This window comes from Tasmannia lanceolata, unplaced genomic scaffold (genome assembly GCF_043159265.1).
Source record: "Tasmannia lanceolata isolate RefF3 unplaced genomic scaffold, GAP_Taslan_0.1 ptg000002l, whole genome shotgun sequence".
Taxonomy (NCBI): Eukaryota; Viridiplantae; Streptophyta; class Magnoliopsida; order Canellales; family Winteraceae; genus Tasmannia; species Tasmannia lanceolata.
The window spans coordinates 15,837,960-15,863,655 of NW_027518679.1; the positions used below are offsets into that span (position 1 = coordinate 15,837,960).

General features: G+C 37.1%; 3 protein-coding genes across 3 annotated transcripts; 2 read left to right on the forward strand and 1 right to left on the reverse strand.

Annotated features, from left to right (window-relative positions):
- Positions 1-6,182: 6,182 nt before the first annotated feature.
- On the reverse strand, positions 6,183-10,447 carry LOC143882540 (transcription factor bHLH95-like). The gene is made up of 3 exons (XM_077386020.1): positions 10,092-10,447; positions 7,792-8,238; positions 6,183-6,657 (listed from the first exon to the last, which is right to left on the reverse strand). The coding sequence occupies exons 1-3, from the start codon at positions 10,395-10,397 to the stop codon at positions 6,562-6,564; spliced, it is 849 nt and encodes a 282-aa protein (XP_077242135.1). The 5' UTR covers positions 10,398-10,447; the 3' UTR covers positions 6,183-6,561.
- A 3,891-nt stretch (positions 10,448-14,338) lies between these two features.
- LOC143888576 (protein FAR1-RELATED SEQUENCE 5-like) lies at positions 14,339-16,755 on the forward strand. Its single transcript, XM_077393021.1, has 2 exons — positions 14,339-14,348; positions 15,416-16,755. The coding sequence occupies exons 1-2, from the start codon at positions 14,339-14,341 to the stop codon at positions 16,753-16,755; spliced, it is 1,350 nt and encodes a 449-aa protein (XP_077249136.1).
- A 48-nt stretch (positions 16,756-16,803) lies between these two features.
- Positions 16,804-18,354, forward strand: LOC143888579 (protein FAR1-RELATED SEQUENCE 9-like). The gene is made up of 3 exons (XM_077393026.1): positions 16,804-17,643; positions 17,976-18,091; positions 18,264-18,354. The coding sequence occupies exons 1-3, from the start codon at positions 16,804-16,806 to the stop codon at positions 18,352-18,354; spliced, it is 1,047 nt and encodes a 348-aa protein (XP_077249141.1).
- Positions 18,355-25,696: the final 7,342 nt, after the last annotated feature.

The following is a 25,696-nucleotide window of genomic DNA, read 5'->3' on the forward strand; positions in this document are numbered from 1 at the left end:
TTTGAAAATTTAGAGTGTTGAGGGCATTTTGGGCATTTTGAGGGATTGCCAAATGATCATGTTTCATATTACCCACCAAAAAAAGCAAACTTAAAAACTTTCTATTTTTTAGGTGTGACTACGAAAACTTTCCATTTTTAACTTTCCCCTTTAAAAAATGAACCAATTTGAGGGTATTTTGGTCGCATTTTGGTGAGTAATGGTCAAATATGGGTGTTTTGGTCCAAAAAATTTATTTCTTTAAAGAAGATGGTTCAACCATATGTTAGGGGTGCACTATAAAGGTCACATGGGTTAGGTCCATCCATAAAATATTGAATTTAAAGAGTTTTATTAAATTTTTATGAAAAAAAACCTAAAACCCATGTGAGAGGGCCCATTGGGCTAAAGTCCACAAGGTCGGGGTCCATGTGGACCCGCCCATGTGGGTCAGCCACATAAGTGGGTGCCCCACATGAGGAGGCCACATGCAAAAACGTCCAACATGTGATAGGGTGGTTGCTGACATCATATTTATTTTGAAAAAATAATAAAGAAATGAAGAGTTATAATTAGAAAGGGCTTATAAGGTCAGGTTAGTAAAATTGCCATAACTTTTTACTTTCTTGTCCAAAAAATTCATCATTACTTTCTAGTTAATGAATTTTCCTAAATCAGCCTCTAAATTGGTCAAAAATGAGGTCAAACGTCGGGCAACCCTTTTTGGACGAAAATCATTTATAAAAGCTAGTTTCCTATGTGAGAAGGGTTCTAGATTGATCTTGAAGGATGTCCATTGTGTAATTTAGAATTGCTTGGCTTGCAAGAAATCAATATTAGAAGTAAATCCAATTTAGAAGACAAGGGAAAAGCAAGCCATAGGTGAGAATTGGAAACTAATTAAAGGTAGGAGTTCTCACATTGGAAACTTCCAAATCCAATCTAACCCTAACTTTTTCTATAAAAATAAAGCAAGCACAACTTTTGGCCGCTCTGAAGAAAATTCATCTCTTTCTCTCTTCCTCCTTGGAATTCATTCCTCTCTTTTGTTGCTTTGGTGTCCATCTCTCTCTCAAGTGTTCTTCACAAAAGGGATTCTTAAATTCCTTCTTCTTCTCCAAGGCATCGCACAATCAAGGATTATTGGAGTGTTCTTTGGATCCTTTTTAGCGTATAAAAAGGTTGGAAAAAGCGTATATCTTGGATCGCAAACCCTAGAGACAAAGATCGGGATCAACGGTAAGCGTTCTTTCTTTTTTCTTTCCGATTTTTGTTTAGAAATCATGTTTAGGTCGTTTTAGGGTTTAGTTTTCGAATATGATCGAAACGATGGAATTCTGGGATGAAATTTTAGTATGATAAAATATAAACCATGATATTTTATTTTCCAAATTTTTACTGGAAAATTGATTTTTCTTCATTAAAATATTAATTTCCTTCGGTTTTTCTTCAATATGAGTTTCGAATGGGATTTTCAAAGCAAGTCGATCAAATCGTTGTATTTTCCAAAACCTAATATTTTTTTAGATTAATAAAAAGTTAAAAACTACTGGAAAGTATAATATTTTACCATGGTTTGATCGTTTTATTTTCCGTTTTATTTTTTGAAAGATAACCCAGCAAAGGGTTATTTCTTAAAGAATAAAATAGAAAATGGGTCAAATCAAGTCCACATTCAAAGAAAATTTGTTTCTAAACCGATTTTTAGATGTCCAGATCACTCAAAATATTTCAGATTTTTTAGAATTTATTTAATCCAATTTTAAATTATTTCAAATTTCGGCTATTTTTAATAAATATCAAACAATTTTAAAAACTCATGAAACTTTTCAAATGTTATGTTTATATATAACTAGAATTTTTCATGAAAGAAAATTTCGAAAATTTTGTTTTATTTCTGGTTTTCCAACCCAAGCTTCGTTTTCCGTGCCATAATTATTTATTATGATAAAATCAATTAATTCTAAAATTTTTATTTATAAACCAGTAATATATATTATTGGTATGTCTTAGACAAATTATTATGAATTTTTATAAAGATTTAATATGGTTTTTAATTTTTTTTAATAAAGCAGATTTTGATTTTCTAGGAAACGAGTGATCTCTTCTTTGAAAATTGGGTTTCGTGCAGAAATTTCGATTTTCAAGTTATGAAATTTGGAGAAAAAATCTCATGATGTATATTATGTCTACTGTAAGTTTCTCTTTTTTTTAGAACATCTTAAGTATGCCTTTTGATTGATTCTTATAATTCATCCTATTTTTGTGTGATTTTTAATTGATAATAAATCATGATAAAAATTCATAAAATTTTTACAATAGCTTAGTATCATGATTATCTCAATACCGTAAAAGTTTGATTTACTTTGAAATCCTTTTGCTATAGGTTACTGTCTAAATCCATAATCTGACTTGAATCTTTAAAAATAGGAAATTGGTAGTAAATAGTATTCAAAATTTATGAAATTTTCTCAGTGAGTTACAATCATCCATATCTTATTACTGTAAAACTTTCAAATAATTTGGAGTTCGATTGCTAAGGGTTTCTTTCCAATTCTAACAATCTGGTCTTAATATGATTAAATCGGAACTTAATAGCAAATTAAAATAAAAAATAATGGAAACTTCCAGAAAACTCTAACTTTTCATCATGAATTCAATCTTTAAGCCATTTAAAACAGAAACCTTAGGGGTCATAGATTTCCTTTGTAAATTCGCTATACTGTGATAGTTTAACTGCCGAGATCGCATTCATAATCGTATACTAATTGCAATCGATCCTGGATAATTTGAGCATTTAAATTATGGTATGTTGTTGGCTCCGAGGTCTCCTGTCCACAGAAATCCTGAGAACATGCCAGGCAATAATATACTATAACTTATGTGCTAAATTATGCAAGGGTAGAGAGCACGATTCCCTTCCATGGATGCAATCTAAGGCTGAAACTAATCAAGCCCTAGAGCCTTTGGTATTCCATAGAGCTTAGGAATCGAAAACTTTTTAAGAATTGAAAATCATTAACTTCGGCAAACTGAATTGATTTAATCCTTGTCCTTGGGACCGTTGGATTACGGTTTCCCATCGTAAGAACCTTTAGGGCCCCTTAGGAACACATACGTCATGTTGTGTCCTAGGTTTTAGAAAGTCCTTGAGTTAAGAGTCCAGTCTCATCACGGCCGTTTGCTATGGATAGCAACCGTGCCATAGATATAGTTACACTAGTAACCCAATTTTCCCATAAGACAGGCCTAGTTACCTAGGATGTAGGTTCATCTGCATTAGTCAAAGAGACGTCTTGCACTTAGCTAGGACCATACAGCATCTTAGATGAAGTCCTAGGATAATAAAATCTTCAACTTGAACTAATTAATTTCTCTTAAAACTGTTGAAACAGTCAACCCAGTCTAGATCAGTATCCTAGATGAGTTAGGCATAAGTAGCTTAGTTTAGGTGCACCGAACTACGATCGACTCTGATTCCTGTGAGGCTGGGATACGTAGGCAACTTGGATACTTGAGTGGCATACCAAGCCCGAGTCGGCTCTACAGATAAGCGGTGGGATTTTGTATATTAATCCTTAAATTAAAAGTAATTAAATCACTTAGGACTTGCCATGAAATTAGAATTTTAGGAGAACTTTCACTTAGATTGAATTCAAACAAATTAAGAAAATCAAGATACATATTTAGAAATTACATTAAAATTAGATCTTAGGATGCATGTCACGTAGTTCGCATATTAATATAGAGTTAAGTGAGCCATTTAAAAGAAATTCAAAAGAGTTAACTTTTGGAATTGAATACTGATTATCGGGCAAGAATGGTGCATGTGGTGGTAACACCCCATACCTTCCATTCTCGTAACCAGGTAACGAGTCTAGATTTCTGGTCAATTATAGGTCCTAGATCCCTCATCTAGGTGGCAACTCTGTCACTCTCTTTTACGTGAAATTCGGATTACCTTAGTGATCCCAAGTTCACGGAAATGATGAATTAAATCACACCTTGCTAGGCTCGGCGGCTTACCCCTGCCCTTATGGGTACTAGGTTGCACGTTTGTTTGCACCATATGGCCTGGTTGCTCCCTGCTTGGTTGGGTAATTAAAATCAATAATAATAAAAGAGACACGCCAATCGCGTGGGTACGAGAGACCAGGAGAGAGCGTGGCAGCTCGCAGGCCATTCCCCTCTCACGGGATCGGGTCCCACATCGGGCAAGAATGGTGCATATGGTGGTAATTTCACATACCTTCCATTCTCGTAATCAGGTAACAAATCTAGACTTCTGGGACCGCAGATCATTGCAGTGTCACTTATAGGTCCTAGGTCTCTTACCTAGGTGGCGACTCTGATTATTCTCTTTTGCGTGAAATTCAAATTGCTTTTGTGACCCCAAGTTCACAGAAAAGATGATTTATATTAATGATAAAAAGCACACGCCATTCGCATGGGTACGAGAGACCATGAGGGAGGCGGTTCGCGCCCTCCTCGCGTGATCGGGTCCCACACACTCCAATAGCTTACTTTTACTAGGCCAGAAAAATAGAAGAAATTAGACAGTAATGAGAGAGAAAATAGGCATAATTAGAAATTAGAGGAGAATTTTGAGGAAGAAAATGCAAGTTGAGAGAAAATACGCGTAATTAGAAAAAGTATGAAATTTTGAAAAGAGAAAATAGTCGTTGAGAGATAATAGGCGTTGAGGGAAGAAGAGAGATTTTTGGAGACGAAATAGGGGAAGAAAGTGAGCGTGGAAAAAAATCACCTTCACACTGATACCATAAAGACTTTAGTTTGAGAGTATCTGCAACCTTAATGTCAGTTATGACATTGGCTGCTATTTATATTAGTAACAAACATTTACAAGACAATAATGCCCTTTGTATAGAACTAATATTACAACACACATATAACATGCTATTAACATTGTGGTCGGTACAACAATTAGGTTATGAAGCACAAACAGATCTGTCACTGGATCTGGATGGTTAGCGTGAAAGTCTTAGGCTGAATGGGCTATCCTTGGGCAAATGTCGTAGAAGAAATTGAGTATTTCAATGTATGTAGTAACTATTATTAATGGGTAGAAGTTGGTCCATTCATCAATTTCAATATTGGTCCGCAAGCTAGTGATACAAATTTATTTGTGATAATAGTTTAGTGATTGCACTCAGAAAGAATCCAGTTTTTCACGGCAGAAGCAAGCACGTTGGAGTTACCAACGTTCATTTTTGCAAAACTCAAGATCCAAGTTGCTGATATATACAAAGACATTGAAGTTTGATAAATTCACCAAAATGAAGAAGGAACTTGGCATGACAATGGTCTAGCTTAAGTGGGGCTGTTGGAAATCTATGATTAACCATTTAACCACTTGACCACCGACTCTCTTGGAACTTGTGAGATGTATGCTTAGATCATTCTAAATTCAAGATGAGACTTACTACATTGACTCTACTACATTGGGAGCTTGCTACATTTACTTGATTATATTGGAACCAACTACATTGGGAGTTTGCGACATTGGAAATCTACTCTTTTGGGAGTAAATGTTCTTGGGACATAGTTTCTTATTTTGGAATTGTACAAGTCTTTACACTATTAATGTTTTACATTTGTTAGTATGTTGGTGGTAGTTTAGGGAAGCTAAGAATAGTTAAAAAAAAATGTTAATCTCATATTTGAAATGTAGCCTATATTTTAGGCCATATATTTTCTTATTTAACAAGCCCTTTTAGTGAATTTTGAAGTCTCCTTACTAGTCTAACAATTTGGGTTTCATTCTTTGTTTGTTTGGCAATTTCTTCTCTTGAATCTCATCTTCTCCCCCCATCAAGTTGGTTTCATTCCAACATTAATGGCTTTGAAAGTTGCCTTATATGTCCCATTCACATTGCTTATGCTCATCTGAAAATTGAAAGGTGCTTTGTATTGCAACCTTGAGATTGTGGGTTTGAGCCCACTTATCTACCAAAAAAATGTCCCATTTGCAACGAAGACTAATTTCAAATAATCTTGTATTTCCAAATAAAGACCGATTTTGTTGCTATCCAAAGAGGCCTTAACTTCTAAAATCCTTTACTTCTAACTTTACCATGACCTGAAAGTAGAAACTGAAATTGGGAGGCAAAATGGTTCATCCATAGATTAGCCCAGTGAAGGAGGTTTCACGTGGGTTTCCATTGCAATAAATGGGCCCCGAATTTAATCAAACAGGCCACTTGTTGGGGCTCAAGAATCATGTTCCCTATTGTGTCATGCAAACAGTCCATATTGAGAGAAATATTTGTTTGCATGAAACATACAATGATACGCACATATATACACACAGCACAAGCTTGTATGTACAAAATCTATTTACTGCAGTTCAAAGCCTGAATTATGCAGTTACCAGTAGAGAAGGTAACGCTAGTTTGTCCATACACTATTTCAAACTTTGAGATGAATGCATACATACCCATTTCATCATTAAAATCTGAAGAAGATTCTGCAAATGCTAAAAAAATGGTGATAACCCATTTCTCTCTTCCTTCAATCTATGGAAGGATTTATGTACTTCTTTGTATTGTTTTACTTGTAGCATCATGTAGAAAGCCAGAAAATTATCTCTCCCACAGCTAGCTTGTATAATTCTTCAATTGCCAATGTCTCTGAAAACTGCTCAGAAACTCCGCTTGCCTGTTCAAGACATCCCAATCTAAATTTAGCTTGGTAAAGGTAGGAAAATATCATGTAATGGTTGATTACCTCACCACAATGTCATCAGTATTCATAAAAATGTGTTATGGTGATGCAGTGCCAACATGGCAGCCATGTCATGCCTAGGTGTATTTGGTGGAGTTCTAAGGTTCATTCCCGCATTTAAGCTTCTGACCGATTTTCAACCACGTTTTTGGTCTAGTAAATGGCAGAATCATGTAAAGTGGTAAACTACAAAGTTGTAGGTCTCTTTGAGATCTTTTCAAAAAGTATTTGTGCTCGAAAATTAGCCAAATAGTTAGAACGTTATGGCAGTTTTAGTGGACTGTGTCTGTGGGTTCCCAAAACAGTCAAAGTTAGTGAGTTCCAATGCAATTAATGTTATGTAGGTCCCTAAGTTAGCTAGTGGAGAAGGTTGAACGAATTTTCTTTGGTTTTCTTTTATTTAAATGGTTAGAATCCATCTTTAGGGGTGATTTTGGATGTTGATTAACTTATGTAATTGATGGAATATCAATTGGGTTGAGCATTGCTCCCATTTTCTTCTCCTTCTCTTGGATGTGATCTTGTGTTCTAATTTCTCTTCTTCTTCCCTCTTAAGCACCCGCATTATATGGTCTCTTTGGATACCCTCTCAAAATTATCAGCATATTAGGTTATTAATCATGAGTTGCAAATGAGATTATTTCCCCATTGAGAATAAGTAATCTCAATTGCAAATATTAGTTATATTAACTTTATATTTATATTTAGAGTATATAGTTAATGGCTTCTAAAGAGGCCTTAATGTTCCATATGCATATAGCATTAACTTAAAATACGTTATTTTCTAATAAGGCATATTCTCGTTGTATCCGAAGAAGCCCTTAATGTTTAAGTAATAAAAGGCAATATATTCTCTCTCACTTTCTTCATGAGTACTAAGATCATTTAATGAATTCTTACTGAATCATTTCTCAATTATTTTTTTTTGAGTCTATATTAGATAAAGAAGAAAATATAGAATTTTTCATAATAAATTCATTTACCAAAGGAGAAATGAGTCAAAAAAAAAAAAAAAAAAAAGAACGAAAACAGAAGATGAGAAATTATAAGCAACGTTATCAGACTTACCCGGGCATGTATCATGTACATGCTTCTGAAACAATCAGAAGATATGTTGGTAGTTATAACGTCCAGCTTATGCTTCTCAAGTATGTAGAAAATGGTGGGCAAGAGCCCTGGTTTCTTAGCCGTGCAGACGCTAATATGAGCTTCGTTGCCACTAGTGCTCAAGATGACATTGGGCGAAGACCATGTCTGAAAGCTAAAAGGGAAATGAGGAACAGCAGAAACAGAAGTGGATGGATTCATCAAAGTCCAGCTCTTGGAAGCTCCTTGATCTGCCATAAATGCCTCTCTCGAGTTGTATGTAAGGGTTGGTGGGGCTGCCACTACTCCCTCAAAGTCATTCGGCGCCCCTCGTAACATATCTAGCCTTTGTTTCTGGAGTTTCTGAAGAGAACGCTGAAGATTTTTTATGTAGTTCACTGCTTCATCGACAATGGTGGATTTGTCGGCCTATAATGATAACAATGAAAATGAAAATGATAGATGTTAGAAAATTTTACCCACTGAATTTAATAGAATGAGCAGAAAACTCATAAAACGATCAAGAGCTGCTAAGATGATGAGTTTTAATAAACTTAAATGATTTCAATAATCTCTAAGTGTGCTTATATAGAGCAACAATCATAAGAAGATAAAGATATAGTTTAAGGAGAGATAATCCCAATCTAACCTATGGAATATTTAGAATAGTTGTCTAATCTAATAGCTTAATGGAGCTAAACCAAAGATATCTTATCAGTATAGAGTGGCCATTCAAGTTGCCGAGTCTTTTGGCCAACTATGCTTGTAATATGAAATTTAATTGTGCATTTAGGCATTGGAGGTATATCTTCCAACGAAAGCTAGGGGTGCTTTAAAATGTGATGCCTTGGGTCTTCCAAGATTCGATGTAAGTCGTATAGCTAGAGGTTTAGAGGTAAAGTGGGATGAACCCCTCTTGTATTTATTTACCTAATCAATACAAAATGAAGGTGCCAGCCTGGGTCCCTAGATAAATTCTGGGTTAAAAAATAACTTGATGATCCAATGATCAGATCTTGTGAGATCAGATCTATTCTAAAAAGGGCCTCTTCAACTCGGATGTCCTTGTTCTCAAATAAGATTAAGTTAAATTAATCTTTAAGGCTTCTTTGGAAGCCGCTAACCATGCATATCATGAGGTATGCTAAACTGAAGGACGCCCTTGCTAAAACCAGCCACAAGGGCGCCTCCATTGGATCCATCCTTGTTGTATCCATTGGGGGTGCACTTGCGGCTGGTTTTTGAAAGGGTGCCCTTCAGTTGAGCATAGCTAGCTCTATATCATTTATAAAATTATCATAATCAATATTTGCGAATAATCATATTGAACTTCAATACCATTTGCATATAAGATTATAGGCAAGTAACTTTTAGAGGAATTCAACGAGTTCCCAACGCTTCACTATCACATATGGAAAATGGATTACATAATTTTCATAGCCCCAAGCCCTTATCTTTTATAATTGCACCCTCCGTAGAGGTAGCAAAGGGGGTATTCAACACTTATGGTACAGTTCATCTTGGCCTCACTGGTTTTGACAAGTTAATTCATAAATTTGCATAAGGGTTTGTGGCCCTAAGGCCGATCAGTTGGGGAGATTACTTTGCATGGGCCCTGATGAATGTTACTATCTGTGGCCTTGAAAACTATGGGCGGATTGCTATGGCAGATTGCTAATTTAATCGTTTGAAATCCATGGAAGCTTGGCAATCTAAAAAATTATCCGAATTGTAAACATCCCAAGGCAGTCAAAGTCAAGGCAAAAAGGTGTATGATTAAACCCATTTCTGTAAGTCTTTCTGATACCTTTTTATTTCCAATAAAAGTTTGATTTATCAAAAAATAAAAAACACTTTGATTAGGAATTCTACCTACATAATAATTATATCTCAGAAAATAGAGCAAAATATATTTAGAAAAAAGAAATATAACGAAATATCTTACATGAAAAGAAACAAGCACAAAGAAACCCTAATCACAAGCTCACCCATAAAAAATAAGAGACCAAAGAATTTAAGTATAAGCTTCACATAAAAAGATATTATAAAGATCAAGCATTTGAGTCCACTATTCAAAAAAAAAAAATGATTAAATTTTTTTGCCGCAGTTACTTTTGGTACTCAACTCAACTAACCCTTTGTCCCAAACTAGTTGGACAAAGGCTTAGTTGAGTTGAGTTGTTGAGTTACTTTTGGTAGCAAAGGAAAAATAAGAAAACTTTCATCTTCTTCAAATCCATAATAAAATTTTTGTGTCCAAGAGTCTAGAAATCTGTATTTACCTTGGCAGGCAGCTGAGGAAGCAGGGCATGAAGGTTGGAAAACATGTTCCTCATCTTCTTTCTCCTCTCTCTTTCTGTCCATATATGGATCTCATGGTCTGATTCACCACCTTTAGATTCATTACAATCACTCCCCTTGCTGCGGGTTCTCTTCTTACTAACCGTAGGTGCCGCCATGGGGCTATTCGATCTTGATTCCTGTGGGTTTTTTGTGGATTTCTCTTCGCTACCGCTGGAATTCTCTGAATTAGAGAAAGCCCATGAATGAGTTTCCCATAGGAACTTGCCATGGCCTTGTTCAGACATGGTGATAGTGGGTTTGGGGGAAGAGAGGGAGAGACGTTTAAAAAGGTGGCAATGTTTAGGTGAGAAGATGATTCTCTGCGAGAAAGAGTCCAAAATACAATCATAAGACAATGCCGTTATTGGCTTCCATACAAAAAACGGATAGTGACGCGTGGCACAAAGATTTCCGAGTGCAGAACTGGGTGGGGAGATAGGAGGGTGAAATAGGGACGGGTTTTGCCTCAATTTATGAGAATGCCACTACTTTTAAAAAAGGGAAATGATTTCTACACTCCAATGTTTTGATAAACATGTGCTCTACATGTTTGTCGTGTAGTATTTAAACGGCTGTCAGAGGAATATTACGGTTCTCAAAAAGCTCTTAAAGCCCTAAAATACTACACGACAGACATGTGGAGCACATGTTTATCAAAACATTGGAGCGCTGAAATCATTTCCCTTTAAAAATAGTAAATTTCTACCCACAATTCTTTTAATTTAAATTTTAGGAAGGTAAATGATAAATGCGCCCATTTTCATCGCTTGGGACACCCAATTGCATGTGCGTGGCAATCAAATCCGTTGAATCCTTCTGACGTGAAGTACATCAGCCCCTCTTCTGCAGTTATTGATACACTGCTGCTGGGTGTCCCAAGTGATGAAAAGGGGTGGGAAATGATATCAACACTTGCCATGTTTTAACAAGATGTGTGAAGCATGTTGTCTTTTAGTATTTAAAGGGCTTGTATGAGCTTTTTAAGAACTGTAATATCCCTCTGACAAGAAGCTTCTGCTCATCTTTTCAAAGCATTTCAGTGTTGATATCATTTCCCTAAATTTTTTTTCTCTTGTTTCGTCCGTAGGAAGCTTATGTGGCTTGTACTTCTTGATGGAGAAGAAAAGTATTTGCTCTAAGAATGCTGACATAAATTAAGAGGGGTTTGCTAGCGTCCATCGCAGATGGCATTTCGCGGATTGTCTATTGCATCTGACAGCAGCCACCTCATGAATGAAGGCAAAATCTGCTGAAAAGTGAACTTTTCAGCTGTTGTCAGATGCAACAGACCATCGGCAAATCGCAAATTAAGAATCGCTGTTAATCTAGGAATATTGTATTCTGTTCATTGTATTCAAATTATTTATAGTGATTTGCTACCGAACATTGCAGAAGGCATTTCGGGGGCCATCTGCTGCACGAGAGAGCAACCACCTCAGAAGAATTAAATGAATAAAACAAAATCTGTTGAAAAGTGAGCATATGTACCAGCCCGTGAAATGCCTTCTATGGTGGTCCCTAGCAAATTCCTTTTTTATAATATGGTCAAAAAGACATTTAATTTCTTTAGTAGATTTTTTTAAACCCGGCCTAAAGAAATGGCCCAGACCGTAAGATCGATATATTAAAGCCAAGTTATTTTCTTTTATAGAATTACTAAAAGACGGCAGAGAGAGAAAAAAATGTCATTTCGACCATTATTAATTTCATAAAATATGCTTGTTTCTATGTATGGGATTTGCTAGGGACCATTGCAGAAGGCATTTCGTGGCCCAGCTGTTGCATGAGCGAGCAGCCACCTCAGATGAATTAGATGAATGAGACAAAATCTAAGGCTATGTAGTTGGTCTCTCGATCATGCAACCGCCTTGTCCGCAAAATTCCTTCTGCAAATGGTCCCTAGCAAATCCCTATATGTGTGAGAGTGAAAGCAAATCTAATAACAAATCATAATTTTAAATAAAATGTACCGGTATAAATATCAATTTCATATATAGAGGGGATGGATATTTGCATGACAATATTTTGATAATTGGAAGAGCTCAGCTTATTTTATTTTATTTTAACCCACCATCAAAGGCCGCCATGTTTTGATAATAGGGCAGACTCACCTTGTTTTACATTTTCTAACTGCTCTTACCATTCCCAAAAAGCTCTTAGCAACCAATAGAGAAGAGTAAAACATAGCAAGTCTTCCCATCATCAAAACATGCCGTGTATATATATCGGCTATTGATAACTGCACGACCATGTTTGCGTATGGTATTGGGGTTTGTACGAATTTTTTACAGAGACCTGACCTTAAAATCGTGTCAAATGCATTAATGTTAACGCAACTCACTTAAACTGAACACAAGCATTCTTGTCAAATGCATTAAAGAAAATAACAGAAGATGAGTATTTTAGTAAGTTTTGCTAAACTCAGGTGCAAGTGTTGCCCTTACCTACTTAAAACACGTAAACGCGTCATACTCTGCAACAAGAGAAGGCATGATTTGGCCGTTATTTATGGAATAAATCTGGCACTGAAACTGCGGCTGGCTACTTTTCAGATGCATTTCTGTTTATGGCCCAAGACAAGGGGAAAAAAATAATAATAAATAAAATAAAAAACGGAAAATTTTCTAGCATTTTCAAATTCTTCCCTATCGCCCATCTTCATTTTCCTTGATATTTGTTTTCAATCTTTCGAAAAAAGAAAAAAAATTCTCAGTTTTCTTCAGTTTCAGCAACTTTGCATATGATTTTATCTCACTGCCCTCTCTTTTGTAGTTTCTCTGACATTTTGCGATTCTATGAGAGCCTGGCGTACTTACCCAAGGCTTTTGTTTTGTTGTTATATATATATATATATATATATATATATATATATATATATATATATATATATAAAACTGTTGGTACGCTTAAGCGCACCAAATTCTCATGCGCTGAAGAGGCTTTTTCCATCTAAATACAAAAGGCTTTTCCCATCTAAAATCACAAACTGAAACAAAATAGGGTATCTGGTTTTCTCCTATCGTCGACTTTAAGGAGGCGACAGAACCAAAGGCAGTTTTCTCTATCGTCGATCGATTTTGTGCTTTTGGTTTTCTCCTATCGTCGATCGATTTCGTGCTTTTCCCATCTAAATACAAAAACTGAAACAAAAGAGGGTATCTGGTTTTCTCCTATCGTCGACTTTAAGGAGGCGACAGAACCAGAGGCGGTTTTCTCTATCGTCGATCGATCTTGTACTTTTGCCATCGATTTTCTCCCTCTGATCTATCCTCGACGTGAAGCCCGCAGCATTCAACCTTCATTTCCACTTCCAGGTTAGTTTATTTTCGTTTTTCTTGGTGAATCTGCTCCAACCGAAGAGATTTCTTCCATTTTTTTAGGGTTTATCTACCATTCTTCCTTTCTGTAGCGTACCCATCGATTTTGTGCTTTTGCCATCAATTTTCTCCCTCCGATCTATCCTCGACGTGAAGCCCGCAGCATTCAACGTTCATATCCACTTCCAGGTTAGTTTATTTTCATTTTTCTTCGTGAATCTGCTCTAACCGAAGAGATTTCTTCCATTTTTTTAGGGTTTATCTACCATTCTTCCTTTCTGTGCGCTGAAGGGTGTAAGTAAAAACCCGATTGCAAAAACTTGTTTTCACCTCTCACAGAAGCAAAAAAAATTCGTCTGGAATATAGGGGTTGTGCGAAAAAAACTTGGGCTTCTCCCCCTCTCGTCTCTGCTTCTCCCACAACCACTCCTACCCTCTTCTCCCCTCTCAAGCTCACGGCATGGCGATTTTTCTGCCTCTCACAGAAAACCAAAAACGCCTAAAATTTCTAGGGTTGCTCCTCTCTTCTTCACCAAAAATGCCTATCGCCTTTGTTTTGGCGATTTTTCTGCTTCTCCCACAACCACTTCTATTCGTTTTCTTTCCTTGCCTAGGTTTTTGGCAAACTTGTTTTTTTCGTTTGTTTTGTTTCTAGGGTTTGCAAATCTGAAAGTACTTTAAGGGTTTTTTTTTCTATGTAGGGTTTGTTCTTCGCATACTTGTTTTTTTCCTTTATTTTTTCTACGTAGGGTTTGTTGTTACGGTTTGTGATTTTTTTTTTCGTGTGAATTTTCAATTTTTTTCCTTCTCATTTTAGATTTCTAACTCTTCTGTAATTTAGGGCAGTGATTCTGAAGCATCATTAAGGCATGGCACAGGGTATTTTTTGTGATTTTTTGTTACGGTTTGTGATTTTTTTTTCGTGTGATTTTTTCGAAAGTTCAGAATGCCTCTTGATTTGTTTTTTAGTCTAAAATTCAGAATGCCTATCGTCTTTGTGATAAATTCCATAGCTAAATCTGCACAACATTGTTTCAGTTTGGTGAGTATTTCTTTAGTCCTAAATTTCGGCAAGCTTAATAGTAGAGCAGATGAAGTAGAAAGACAAAAACAGTTTCTCCTTTAAAAAATGTGCTGCATTTTTTAACTAGAAGTTGGATAAGGAATTCAAAAAAATGAATTGCATTTTCTAAATGGCCTCCTTGGACTGCAAGATTTTTTTATTTTTTGCAAATATTTGGAAAGAAAAACTTTACCTGACCTTCCTGCACTCCAAACAGGTAAACAATTAAAAGAGATGAGGCAGGAAACCAAAGGAAATGTTTCATTTAACATGCTGTGCTTGCATTTATCTGATAATATAGAATGCATTTATCTGATATAAGATGACCTATTCGAGATGTGATATTGTGGATGTCATATAAGATGACCTATTCGAGATACTATGAGTATGAGCCGTGAGGGCTATACCCGCCTTCTAGAGCCACCGCACCAGTAGTATACACAACACCTGGACACTTCATGTGTAAAACGGATATAGTTCGTACACTGGACAATATTCACAGTGTACAAGTAACTACATACCCGGCCAGGTGGACCTCAGCCTTACCCCCTCTATATATTGCATTTGTCCTCTTGTTTGCATATAGGGACGGACACGTGTTGTCCTTTTGTTTGCATATACGGACGGACATGTGTCGGTCATAGTACACTCACCAGTCATTTAGGAGTCGAGATATGCTTGACTCCGCTATTTTAGACCAGCTCCATAGAAATGATTTTCTTATGGTTATTTATAATGTGGGTGCATTCTTATTTTTCTCTTCTTTCAATTGCTAGAAAAATGGAACCAACCTCTTCACAACCGTGTGGGTTACGTATCGAGGGTAATGACCGTGCATAGTCTGGTTTTGTTGATTATGCTTTCTCGCAAGCCTCCGGGTCAGGTATTCAAGAAGTTGACGCCTATGGTCTTATTGTGGTTGATGATGGGGGTGATGATGAGGGTGATGATGAGGTTAATCTGATTGAAGATAATATAGAATGGCCAAATACTGATATGAATGACGAAGATGAGGGTGGTAGTACGCCCAATAAGGATGGTAGTGAGAATAGTAGTGTGAATAAGCCGTTTCTGAACCAAGTGTTTGATGATTGGATGTATGCCTTTGAATTCTACAATTCTTATGCACTGGCTACTGGTTTTGGATTACGGAAATCCAGTACAAATAGTTCTAAAAAAATAAATAATGTGAACTCAAGGAAATTTGTGTGTGATAGAGAGGGGGTGAAAAAGTATAAGGCAAAGAAAGTGGATGATGGTAAGGAAAGAAGGGAACGACGAGTTGTCAGATTGAATTGCAAAGCTAAGATGATCATAAAACTAAGAGATGGGAAGTGGGTAGTGACCACATTTGATGACATTCATTCTCACATTTTGACATCCCCATTTAAGAGGCAAATGCACCGTTCCCATAATAGATTCAGTAAGAGTGAAAGTGTTAAGACGTTGATTGACTGTCTCGATGAGACCCAGATGCCGGCTGCGAGGATTGCAAAGGCCATTAATTCAACAAACGATGGAATATCAGGTGTGGTAACACCTGATCAAGTTGCTTCACATTTGAGAAAAAAGAGGGTGAACAATACAGGCCAAGAAGCTGTCTTAGTGGCCCACCATCTTCAAAAGAAGCGATCAGAAGACCCGACTTTCTTTTTCTCAATGGAGTTGGATACGGATGGGACCTTCCGATCTATGTTCTGGGCTGACGCTAGGGCTAGAGATGCTTACATAACATTTAGCGATGTCATTGTATTTGATGTCACTTACAAAACCAATAGGTTATCTCTGCTATTTGCACCGTTTACGGGAGTGAACCATCATAGACAGTCGACCCTATTCCGATGTGCCCTGTTAGCGGATGAGACAGAGGAAACCTTCAGTTGGTTATTTGAACAGTGGTTGACGTGCATGCATGGTAAAGCACCTGATGGAATAATAACTGATATGGATTCGGCCATGAAAAAGGCAATTGGAAGAGTTTTTCCACACACCCATCATAAGTTTTGTTCGTGGCACATACACAGGCATCTACTTGAGCATGTTGCAGAGATGAGGGATTCGACTAGTGATTTCTGCCTCGCTTATAATCGTTGGTTTTTTTCAAAAACCATGGAGGATTCTGAGCAGTTGTGGGAAGATTTGGTTTGTAAATATAAAATCGGGGAAAGTGCTTGGTTATCTAGGATGTGGGAGCAGCGAGAGCATTGGGTTCCGGCATATTAGCAAAACATATTCACTGCAGGAATGAGTTCGAGTCAACGTAGCGAAAGCATGAATGCATTCTTTGATGGATATGTGAATAGCAAAACTGGCTTGCATGAGTTCTTAGATGCATGTGATAGGGCACTGGTTCAACGTCGTAAAACAGAAGCCGGAGAAGATTTCAAGTCGAAATATTCGAAAGCAAGTATGAAAACGAATAGCCCATTGGAAGAAGAGGCGGGGATTTTCTATACGAGGAATATGTTTAACATTTTTCAGTATGAGTTGAGGGATAGTACTGGTTGTTGGTACGACCACTTGAGCAAGGATGGGGCCGTGGAAGAATATTTGGTAGGTCCCAGAAATGATGTGAAGAGTAGATGGTGTAGGGTATTTTATTATGATTCCGATGGAATAACCTTCAAATGCGATTGTGCTAAGTTTGAAAGGGAGGGGATCTTATGCAAACATATCCTTCGTATTATGGATATGAAACAATTGAAGAAGGTCCCCGACCATTACATGTTGAGGAGATGGTCTATTCAGGCAATGTATCAAGTAGGGGGTACAATATCTAGAAGGCCACAAGTGGGTAGTAGCGTCAATCCGTTTCCAAGGTGGTGCCTAATCTCAAGATGGCAACGATTGGTTGATGGACCTGGAAGAGATGAGAAAATTTTCAACAGGATGACTGAATTTTGTGATCTTCTTTTCGCTGAAGAAGAACAAAAGCAGAAAGAAAAGGAAGTTACATTGGAGGCAAGTGAGATACCAATCGTTGGTAGCGAAGTATATTCAAACTTTGGCGTGAGTCAAAGAGCTGAAATCACAATTCGAGACCCACCAGTTGCGAAGACCAAGGGCCGTCCAAAGAATCCAACACGCTTGAAATATGGCTTAGAGACATCTGTATCCGAACCAAAGAAACGGACGTGCAAATCCTGTGGCGGAAAATGACATTATAAGTCGACATGTAAAAATAAAGGCCAGGTTTGTTTTGTTGCCTACTTACTCATTTGTATGTGTACATGGACTTTCTTAAAGTGGTAATTGTAAATGTTTATATATTGATTCTGCTATGGTGAATGGTAATAGAAGCCTAAAAGAAAGTGCCAAGAGGGAGAAGACGTAGAGGCAGAGGAAGAGGAAGAGGCATAGGAGGAGCACGTATAATTATAATTTTTTGTATATCATGATTCACAACAGTTCTTATCTGTTTTTTTTTTGTGGTGATGATACAGGTACTTGTATTTGGTGCTGCATTTAGACCTATCAGTTTTTCTATAGCAGTGTTCGTATGCAGTTTTTGTAGTTGCAGGGATGACCTACTTACTCATGCTCATTTGTGGTCAATGAAGTAGGAGTACCACTTCACAATTACATGTACTGGTAAGGAGATTCTCGACACAGATTCTGAAATTTACTGTCTTCCATATTATCAGTGTTAAATATAGGGAAATGTTGTTGATATTTTTTTATCTAAACGTATTATCAGTATTATCTAAACGTTGTTGATATACTTTTTTCAGGGTTACAGCTGAGAAGTTTTTACTGGGTTTGTATGAAGCTTGCAATTGGAAGTTGAAGCTTGCAATTTGGAGCTTCAAATTGGAAGCTTGATGGAAGTTGATTTTTGTTTTTTGGAGCTTGTAATTGGATGCCTGTTTCATTTGTAATGAATGATGAATAGAATGCAGTCGTTTCTGCATTTTACTGAAAATATTGAAAGGAATGTAGAAAAAAATGAACTAGGCTATTTACTTTTTATTAGTGCAGGATGAACACTTTGGCATTGTTCCTTTGTGACCCGACCCCTCAGGATATAAGCCAGCCCTCATTCATTGCATTTTGCTGATTGGGTAGGTCTCTTTTTATTGGATCAGTTCTCGACATTTAACTTTACAAGAAAACATCATGTCGGGGCAAAAACAAGACTCATGAAAAAGTATGTGCTTATATGAGGAAGTTAAGTTATTATAATGTTAAAGTAGAGACAGAGAGAATCTAGAGCTTAATTTATAATCTTATGGCATGTTATTCAATCGTGAAAAATTATTCCATGGAATATTCATGGGCCCAACTTGAAAAGAGGCCATAGACTTTAGTGGGCACCGGTGGAGAGAGCATGAGAAGTACCTAAATATAGTGAAAACAAATTCGGGTTTTTCCCCTTTGTAAGGGGCTTTTCAAGCTCCCCTCTTCTATATTCAGGGCATTTCAAGTGTGCCTTTCTGTCTCTACCTGTCCACCCATCTCTCACAAGTCACAACTCATATCTCACAGCTGGCCCAACTAATATTTTCATGGAATAATTTTGCATGGTTGCCAAACATGCCCTTGTAGGAATGCTAAACGGAAGCGCACATTGCCATCACAGCAATGTGCCTTCAAGAACAGCCCAATTTTTGCCCCCTTATTGGTGATGTAGTTGTTGCACTCGAATATTTGGCGTCTCAACCTTACCCCTCAGAAGTTAGTGTGAAGCGCAGTACCCTCAGAAGTTAGCTGTTGCACTCTTGGTCTGATGATTGATTTAATATATGGATCTATGCACTTAAAGGTGTACATATGGGGCTATTTGGATAAATGGATTTTATAATCTAGGATGGTAAAGTCTAGGATTTTTCAAGCAAAAACCTTGATGTTATAAGTTAAAACCTGGATTTTATAAGCCAAAACTTGTATTTTGCAATCTTGGATTATAAAATCGAGGTTTTAGCTTATAAAATCCAGGTTCTGGATTGTAAAATATAAAATCCATGTATACAAACAGCCCCATATGTCTGTATGAAGTCTTGTAAAATCCAGGCTATAGATTGTAAAATACAACAGGATTTTACGAGGGCGATGATATGCCCCCCTCCTAATGTCAAAAAGCATTCTGTTTGTATTCACAGAAACAAATAGAATTACTAAATAAAAGGGAACAAATAGGAAAACAACATACCAAAAAGACAGGAAGATAGAATGAAAAGCCAAAGCCTAAGAAGAGATGCATTAAGAAAATATGCAAGTTTAAAGGAAAAGGGGAGAGTTTATAGTACCAAGCTTACAATTCACATTTCTAAGAAAGCCTACAAAGAACAATACTTCAAACATCGAAATTTCAAGCTTTAACATAAACAAGATAGAAGAAAAACAAAATCCCTATAACTCCTAATACTTTAAGGAAGCTGTTTTCATTCTTCAGGAAGGATATCTCATTCTTGAAGAAGGCGATCTCATTCTTCAGGAAGTCGATCTCATTCTTCAGGAAGCCGATCTCATTCTCAAGTGCTTTGATGCGTTCTTCGTTTATCCCCTTCTAGCCACGATCTGTGCATCCGTTATGGGACCTTACCTCCCTGCATGTCCAGGCCTCGTCATCCCAACGAAAATATTTTCAACCGCGGCTTTGCATGTTATTTAAATATTACATTCCCACAAGTTTTCCAACAACGTTTTCAAAAAAGAAAATAGATAACAAGTACAGAATTGCAAGTTTACTCACAGCACATGCCCAAAACGGACGGCCTTGGTTATTGTTTACGTTGGTCCGAGTGATTCTTCGAACTAGTGATTGTGGCTGTTTACAATGACATAAGTTTGAGTCCAATCCATAGCTTGATGTCCCACTTGCATTGGTTGAGGAAGGCATTAGTTCTTAAAATCCAAAACAAAAACGATTTCAGAACATGATAAAACAAAAAAATCAGAACAGGCTACCAGATGAAATTTCCATTGAAAGACAACAAGGAATAGGACTATCTTAATGACATGTTTTTCTTAAAACTATTCCTGTAAAGCAAACAGAAATCTCAAAACAAATCATGATTATTACTTATAGAAATGTATAAACCTTTCAAAATCCCAAACAAAGTTGCTGCTAGGTACTCCGTCTGAGATTTTCAAATTATCTCGAACACTCTTTAAATCATCCTTTTAAAGTCGAAACCCTCTTTCCTACTACTTTATAATCTTGATTTATGTTCACATTCTGTCCTGTTTCTATTCTAAGAACTTCTGCATTAAGTTGTTCTTGGAGACACAAAAAAATTCCTTGTAAAAAAATTCCAAAATATGATTTGGAACCCTTCCACATTAAATCAAATCACACTTTCAAATTATGTCAAACCAAAGTGGTTCAGAGTTAAATAATGGTTGCAATTAAAATAAATAACTTCAAATAGTGTGAAAGATAGGACGAAAGGCAAATATAAATGAAAGAAAAATCTATATTCTAGAGAAAATACTCATTTACTACAACAAAATACTCACTAACAGAAGCCTTGACAAAGGCACTTATTTTTTAAATCAGGGATTTAAATAAGAAGAGAATTTAGGGGTTTTAAGGGTGTTAAAACGAGTTGAGTGAAAGAAATTAGGGGTTTTAAGGGCCCAACATCAAACGAAAAACCTTCTCTCTCTCTCTCTCTCTCTCTCTCTCTCTCTCTCTCTCTCTCTCTCTCTCTCTCTCTCTCTCTCTCTTCCTAAAAACCATATTTTTCACCCACATAAAAACCCTATTTTTCGTAACAAATCAGAAACAACAATCTTCTTTTTTTTCACCTTCATAACTACACAAACCTTAACCTAGTGAATTTTCTACTCTTCCATTGTTAGATTACACATGAAAAAAAGAAGAAGACCAATTGCCACAATGAAACCCTAACCTAAAAACAAAAATAATAAAAGAACAACTACATAAACCCTAACCTAAAAACAAAAATAATAGAAGAACAACTACTGAAACCCTAACCTAAAAACGAAAATAAAAGAAGAAGGGTGAAGAAGGGTAGAAGAAAATATATTCGGCTGGAGACGAGAATCAAACCAAAATAAACTAAGATCACCAAGACAAAAAAAAACACAATATAAACTAACCTGGAAGATTTGAAGCCGTAGGGGAAGCGTGCCAGTTTGTAGCCGTAGGGGAGAGTCGAACCAGAAAAGAGGAGAAACCGTAGAATTTTCGAGGCGTTGTAACTTTCACACACACAGAGAGAGAGAGAGAGAGAGAGAGAGAGAGAGAGAGCTTTGGCGAAGAAGAGAGGAGCAACCCTAGAAATTTTAGGCGTTTTTGGTTTTCTGTGAGAGGCAAAAAAATCGCCATGCCGTGAGCTTGAGAGGGGAGAAGAGGGTAGGAGTGGTTGTGGGAGAAGCAGAGACGAGAGGGGGAGAAGCCCAAGTTTTTTTCGCACAACCCCTACATTCCAGATGGATTTTTTTTGCTTCTGTGAGAGGTGAAAATGAGTTTTTGCAATCGGGTTTTTACTTACACCCTTCACCTCACAGAAAGGAAGAATGGTAGATAAACCCTAAAAAAATGGAAGAAATCTCTTCGGTTGGAGCAGATTCACGAAGAAAAATGAAAATAAACTAACCTGGAAGTGGATATGAAGGTTGAATGCTGCGGGCTTCACGTCGAGGATAGATCGGAGGGAGAAAATCGATGGCAAAAGCACAAAATCGATGGGTACGCTACAGAAAGGAAGAATGGTAGATAAACCCTAAAAAAAGGAAGAAATCTCTTCGGTTGGAGCAGATTCACCAAGAAAAATGAAAATAAACTAACCTGGAAGTGGATATGAAGGTTGAATGCTGCGGGCTTCACGTTGAGGATAGATCGGAGAGAGAAAATCGATGGCAAAAGCACAAAATCGATCGACGATAGAGAAAACCGCCTCTGGTTCTGTCGCCTCCTTAAAGTCGACAATAGGAGAAAACCAGATACCCTTTTTTGTTTCAGTTTTTGTATTTAGATGGGAAAAGCACAAAATCGATCGACGATAGGAGAAAACCAAAAGCACAAAATCGATCGACGATAGAGAAAACCGCCTCTGGTTCTGTCGCCTCCTTAAAGTCGACGATAGGAGAAAACCAGATACCCTATTTTGTTTTAGTTTGTGATTTTAGATGGGAAAAGCCTTTTGTATTTAGATGGGAAAAGCCTCTTCAACGCATGAGAATTTGGTGCGCTTAAGCGTACCAACAGTTCTCTCTCTCTCTCTCTCTCTCTCTCTCTCTCTCTCTCTCTATATATATATATATATATATATATATATATATATATATATATATCATCACAACTAACACCGTGTCAACGGAAAGCTTGCAGAGCCGTTGTTTGGATTGAGGGATTTTATTGGAAAAGTTTGCAAAAGAGAACTTTTCAGAATTTCTTGCTTTTCCATTCTTTGATTACATGGGAAACAAAAAAGAAACAGCTGCAAAGGGTTGGGGTGTGTTCAGCTACCTCAAGGGAGAGAAAAAAAGAGAGAAAAAAGAGATAAAAGAAAATGGGAGAAAGAAGAAGCCCTTCTTCTTGGGCTTTTTCTCTTGGGTTTTCTCCGGTTCCTCTTGCATCTTCCGGTTCCTCTTGCATCTTCTTCTTGGGTTTCTCTCAAGTTCCTCTTGGGATTTCTCTTGGGTACGATCTAGGGTTGAGAAGCAAGGAAAGAGTTACGGGTTGTGGGTTTTGGATTTAATCCATTGTAAACCTTGAATATTATTTTCTCATAGTAAAGATTGTGTTTCTCGCCCGTGATTATCGGCTTGGCTGAACCACGTAAATCTTGGTGTTCATCTTGTGGCTTGTGTTTATTTTACTTTTCAGTTAATTGGTGAATGAATAGATCGGATTCGCCCCGTGGATTTTCTCAACAAGTAGTATTAGAGCTGTGGTTGGAGCGATCAGCAGGGCCGGATGGAGTGATCTTGGGTGTTGTCGTTGGAGCGTGATTAGATCGATCTTTGAGTGCAGAAAGATTGCCTAAGAGATTCTCGTTTGAGGTAGAGGCACTACACCGAGATGTGCGAAGTAATCTAAGATGGGGGAAAAATCGAGTTCTACCCAATTCAACATTGACAAGTTTGACGAAAATCGTAGTTTCACCCTATGGCAGATGAGGGTGAATGACATCCTAGTTCAACAAGGATTGGCTTAGGCGTTGAAGGGAAAGCATGGGAAGCCAGAGAAGATGACAGATTCCGAGTGGGAAGACATTAAGTTGAGGATGGTCGCCACATTTCAACTATGTCTTGGGGATATCGTTATGTTTAGTGTTATCGAAGAAGATAACGCGCCGAAATTGTGGAAGAAGTTGGAAAAGCTTTACATGTTAAAATATTTGGCCAACCGGTTATATCTGAAGCAACAATTGTACGGGTTGAAGATGCATGAAGGCGGGATTCTTCTGGAACATATTAAAGTCTCCAATGGGCTTGCAGATCAGCTTCCCAAGCTTGATAAAAAGTTGAAGAAAGAAGACAAGGCCCTTTTGCTTCTTACTTCACTTCCTGATTAGTACGACAAACTAGTGTAGACACCCCATTTTTCCAAGTTCGGACTGATGATAGTTTTTGGCACGATGACGATTCCAATGATGAACCCGTGCTAAGAGAATTGATGCTTATCCTTGTGGTATAGTTGTTACAAAGGTTGAAAAACCCCGAGTAAAATCGCTATACATAGCGGAAGAATAAACCGTGTAGAACAAAAATTTTACTCTAACCCAGGATTCCAAGGGACAATGGATTTTATTGTGATTTAATAAACATAAATATAAATACCTTTAGTTGTTGTAGAAAAGAACACGTCCGCTTGATCTACTCCTCGAAAATCGGCCGGTGATCTAATCAACTTGAAACCGCAAGTTGAATCGATGGATTCCTTTTGTTACGCAAAAGATCTTGTGTACAAATCTTTGTTCACTTTATAATCTGATCTAAATCAGATTATAATATGAGAATATATATTTAGATCAATAAAGCTTAGTTTGATGATTGTCTTTGACCTTTAAAAGACAAAACTAGTTGATGGAATAGAGAGAAGATGAAAAGAAAGACTTTCGGGTGGCTCTACCAATTTTCAGCACATGGAATTATGGAAGAGCTATAGAAAACTCCAGCAATATGTCTTGTATCTAGAGACTTTTCAATTTCCATATGCACAAACCACATTTTCTAGAGACATCCAAAAAACTAAGGAAACTAATCACAATTGGATGCTCCAATTGGGGAAACAAGCCACCCCACAATTGGAAACCCACATGGGGCGTCCCAAGGGGGATTGCTTGCTGCCCATCCAACCTTGGTTGCCTTGTGTGGTGTTCTTTGTTTCCAATTTTGTTTATTCAGTGTTTCCTTCTCTCTCTCATTTCCATTTCATCACATGTGTTGCTTTAATTAGTCAAAACAAATCAAGCAATAAGAATTCAAATATTATTTGAATTCCAAATTGATAATGGCACACCACATGGAGCATGTGGGCATGGGTCCCACCCAAATTCGTCCCATGTGGGTCCACTTATCTAATTCAATATTCCCATTATTTAATTCCCAATTAAATTAATACAATCCAATCCTATCCAATAGGATTAAAGCTCTAATATAATTTATGATATTTCCAAAATACCCTCATGGTTAATATTTAACCATTTTGGTATTCCCAATGTATCCCATAGTGCAAATACACTATATACATTGTATATATGCTTTCAACGCATCCAATGCTATAAAACTTGTTCGTGTGAGCAACCAAATAAATGCGGGACCTCTATCCAATAAATTATAATAGGTCAATCGAGTAGCGAGTGGGATCGTAGCAGGGATTTATTAGTAGATCCTGCAGAACCCATAAGTGGGCCCCACTGCGATTATTGCTCCGTAGCTATTGCTACAATCGCATTGAGTCAGTGGCCTCCATCGAAACGTGACCCTGAAGATAACCGTCAAATCATCATACCCCTAATCACATCAAATGTTCAAGTCCTTTCTCCAAGTCCACATCTACCGAGTTGAGTCCTAAGATGGGTGGACATTAATTATCTCATGGACTCACTCATGGTATACCTTTCAGTCAAGCAGTGTCGGCCCGCAAATGCATTTACTAAAAGCATTTCAAAACTTATTTTGTGAAATCCATTTGATAAACATCCTATTAAATCCACTTTGCCATGTATTTTTCTAGGCCTACTGCTAT

What these genes read in the sequence shown, in the direction of transcription:
- LOC143888579 (XM_077393026.1), top strand. Translation starts at nt 16,804, where the DNA reads ATGAATGCATTCTTTGATGGATATGTGAATAGCAAAACTGGCTTGCAT. An exon ending in AATATGGCTTAGAGACATCT is followed by an intron (nt 17,644 to 17,975) that starts GTATCCGAACCA and finishes GTGATGATACAG; the next exon opens with GTACTTGTATTTGGTGCTGC. An exon ending in GCTCATTTGTGGTCAATGAA is followed by an intron (nt 18,092 to 18,263) that starts GTAGGAGTACCA and finishes TACTTTTTTCAG; the next exon opens with GGTTACAGCTGAGAAGTTTT.
- LOC143882540 (XM_077386020.1), bottom strand. Translation starts at nt 10,397, where the DNA reads ATGTCTGAACAAGGCCATGGCAAGTTCCTATGGGAAACTCATTCATGG. An exon ending in TTCCTCAGCTGCCTGCCAAG is followed by an intron (nt 8,239 to 10,091) that starts GTAAATACAGAT and finishes TTATCATTATAG; the next exon opens with GCCGACAAATCCACCATTGT. An exon ending in TGTACATGATACATGCCCGG is followed by an intron (nt 6,658 to 7,791) that starts GTAAGTCTGATA and finishes TGTCTTGAACAG; the next exon opens with GCAAGCGGAGTTTCTGAGCA.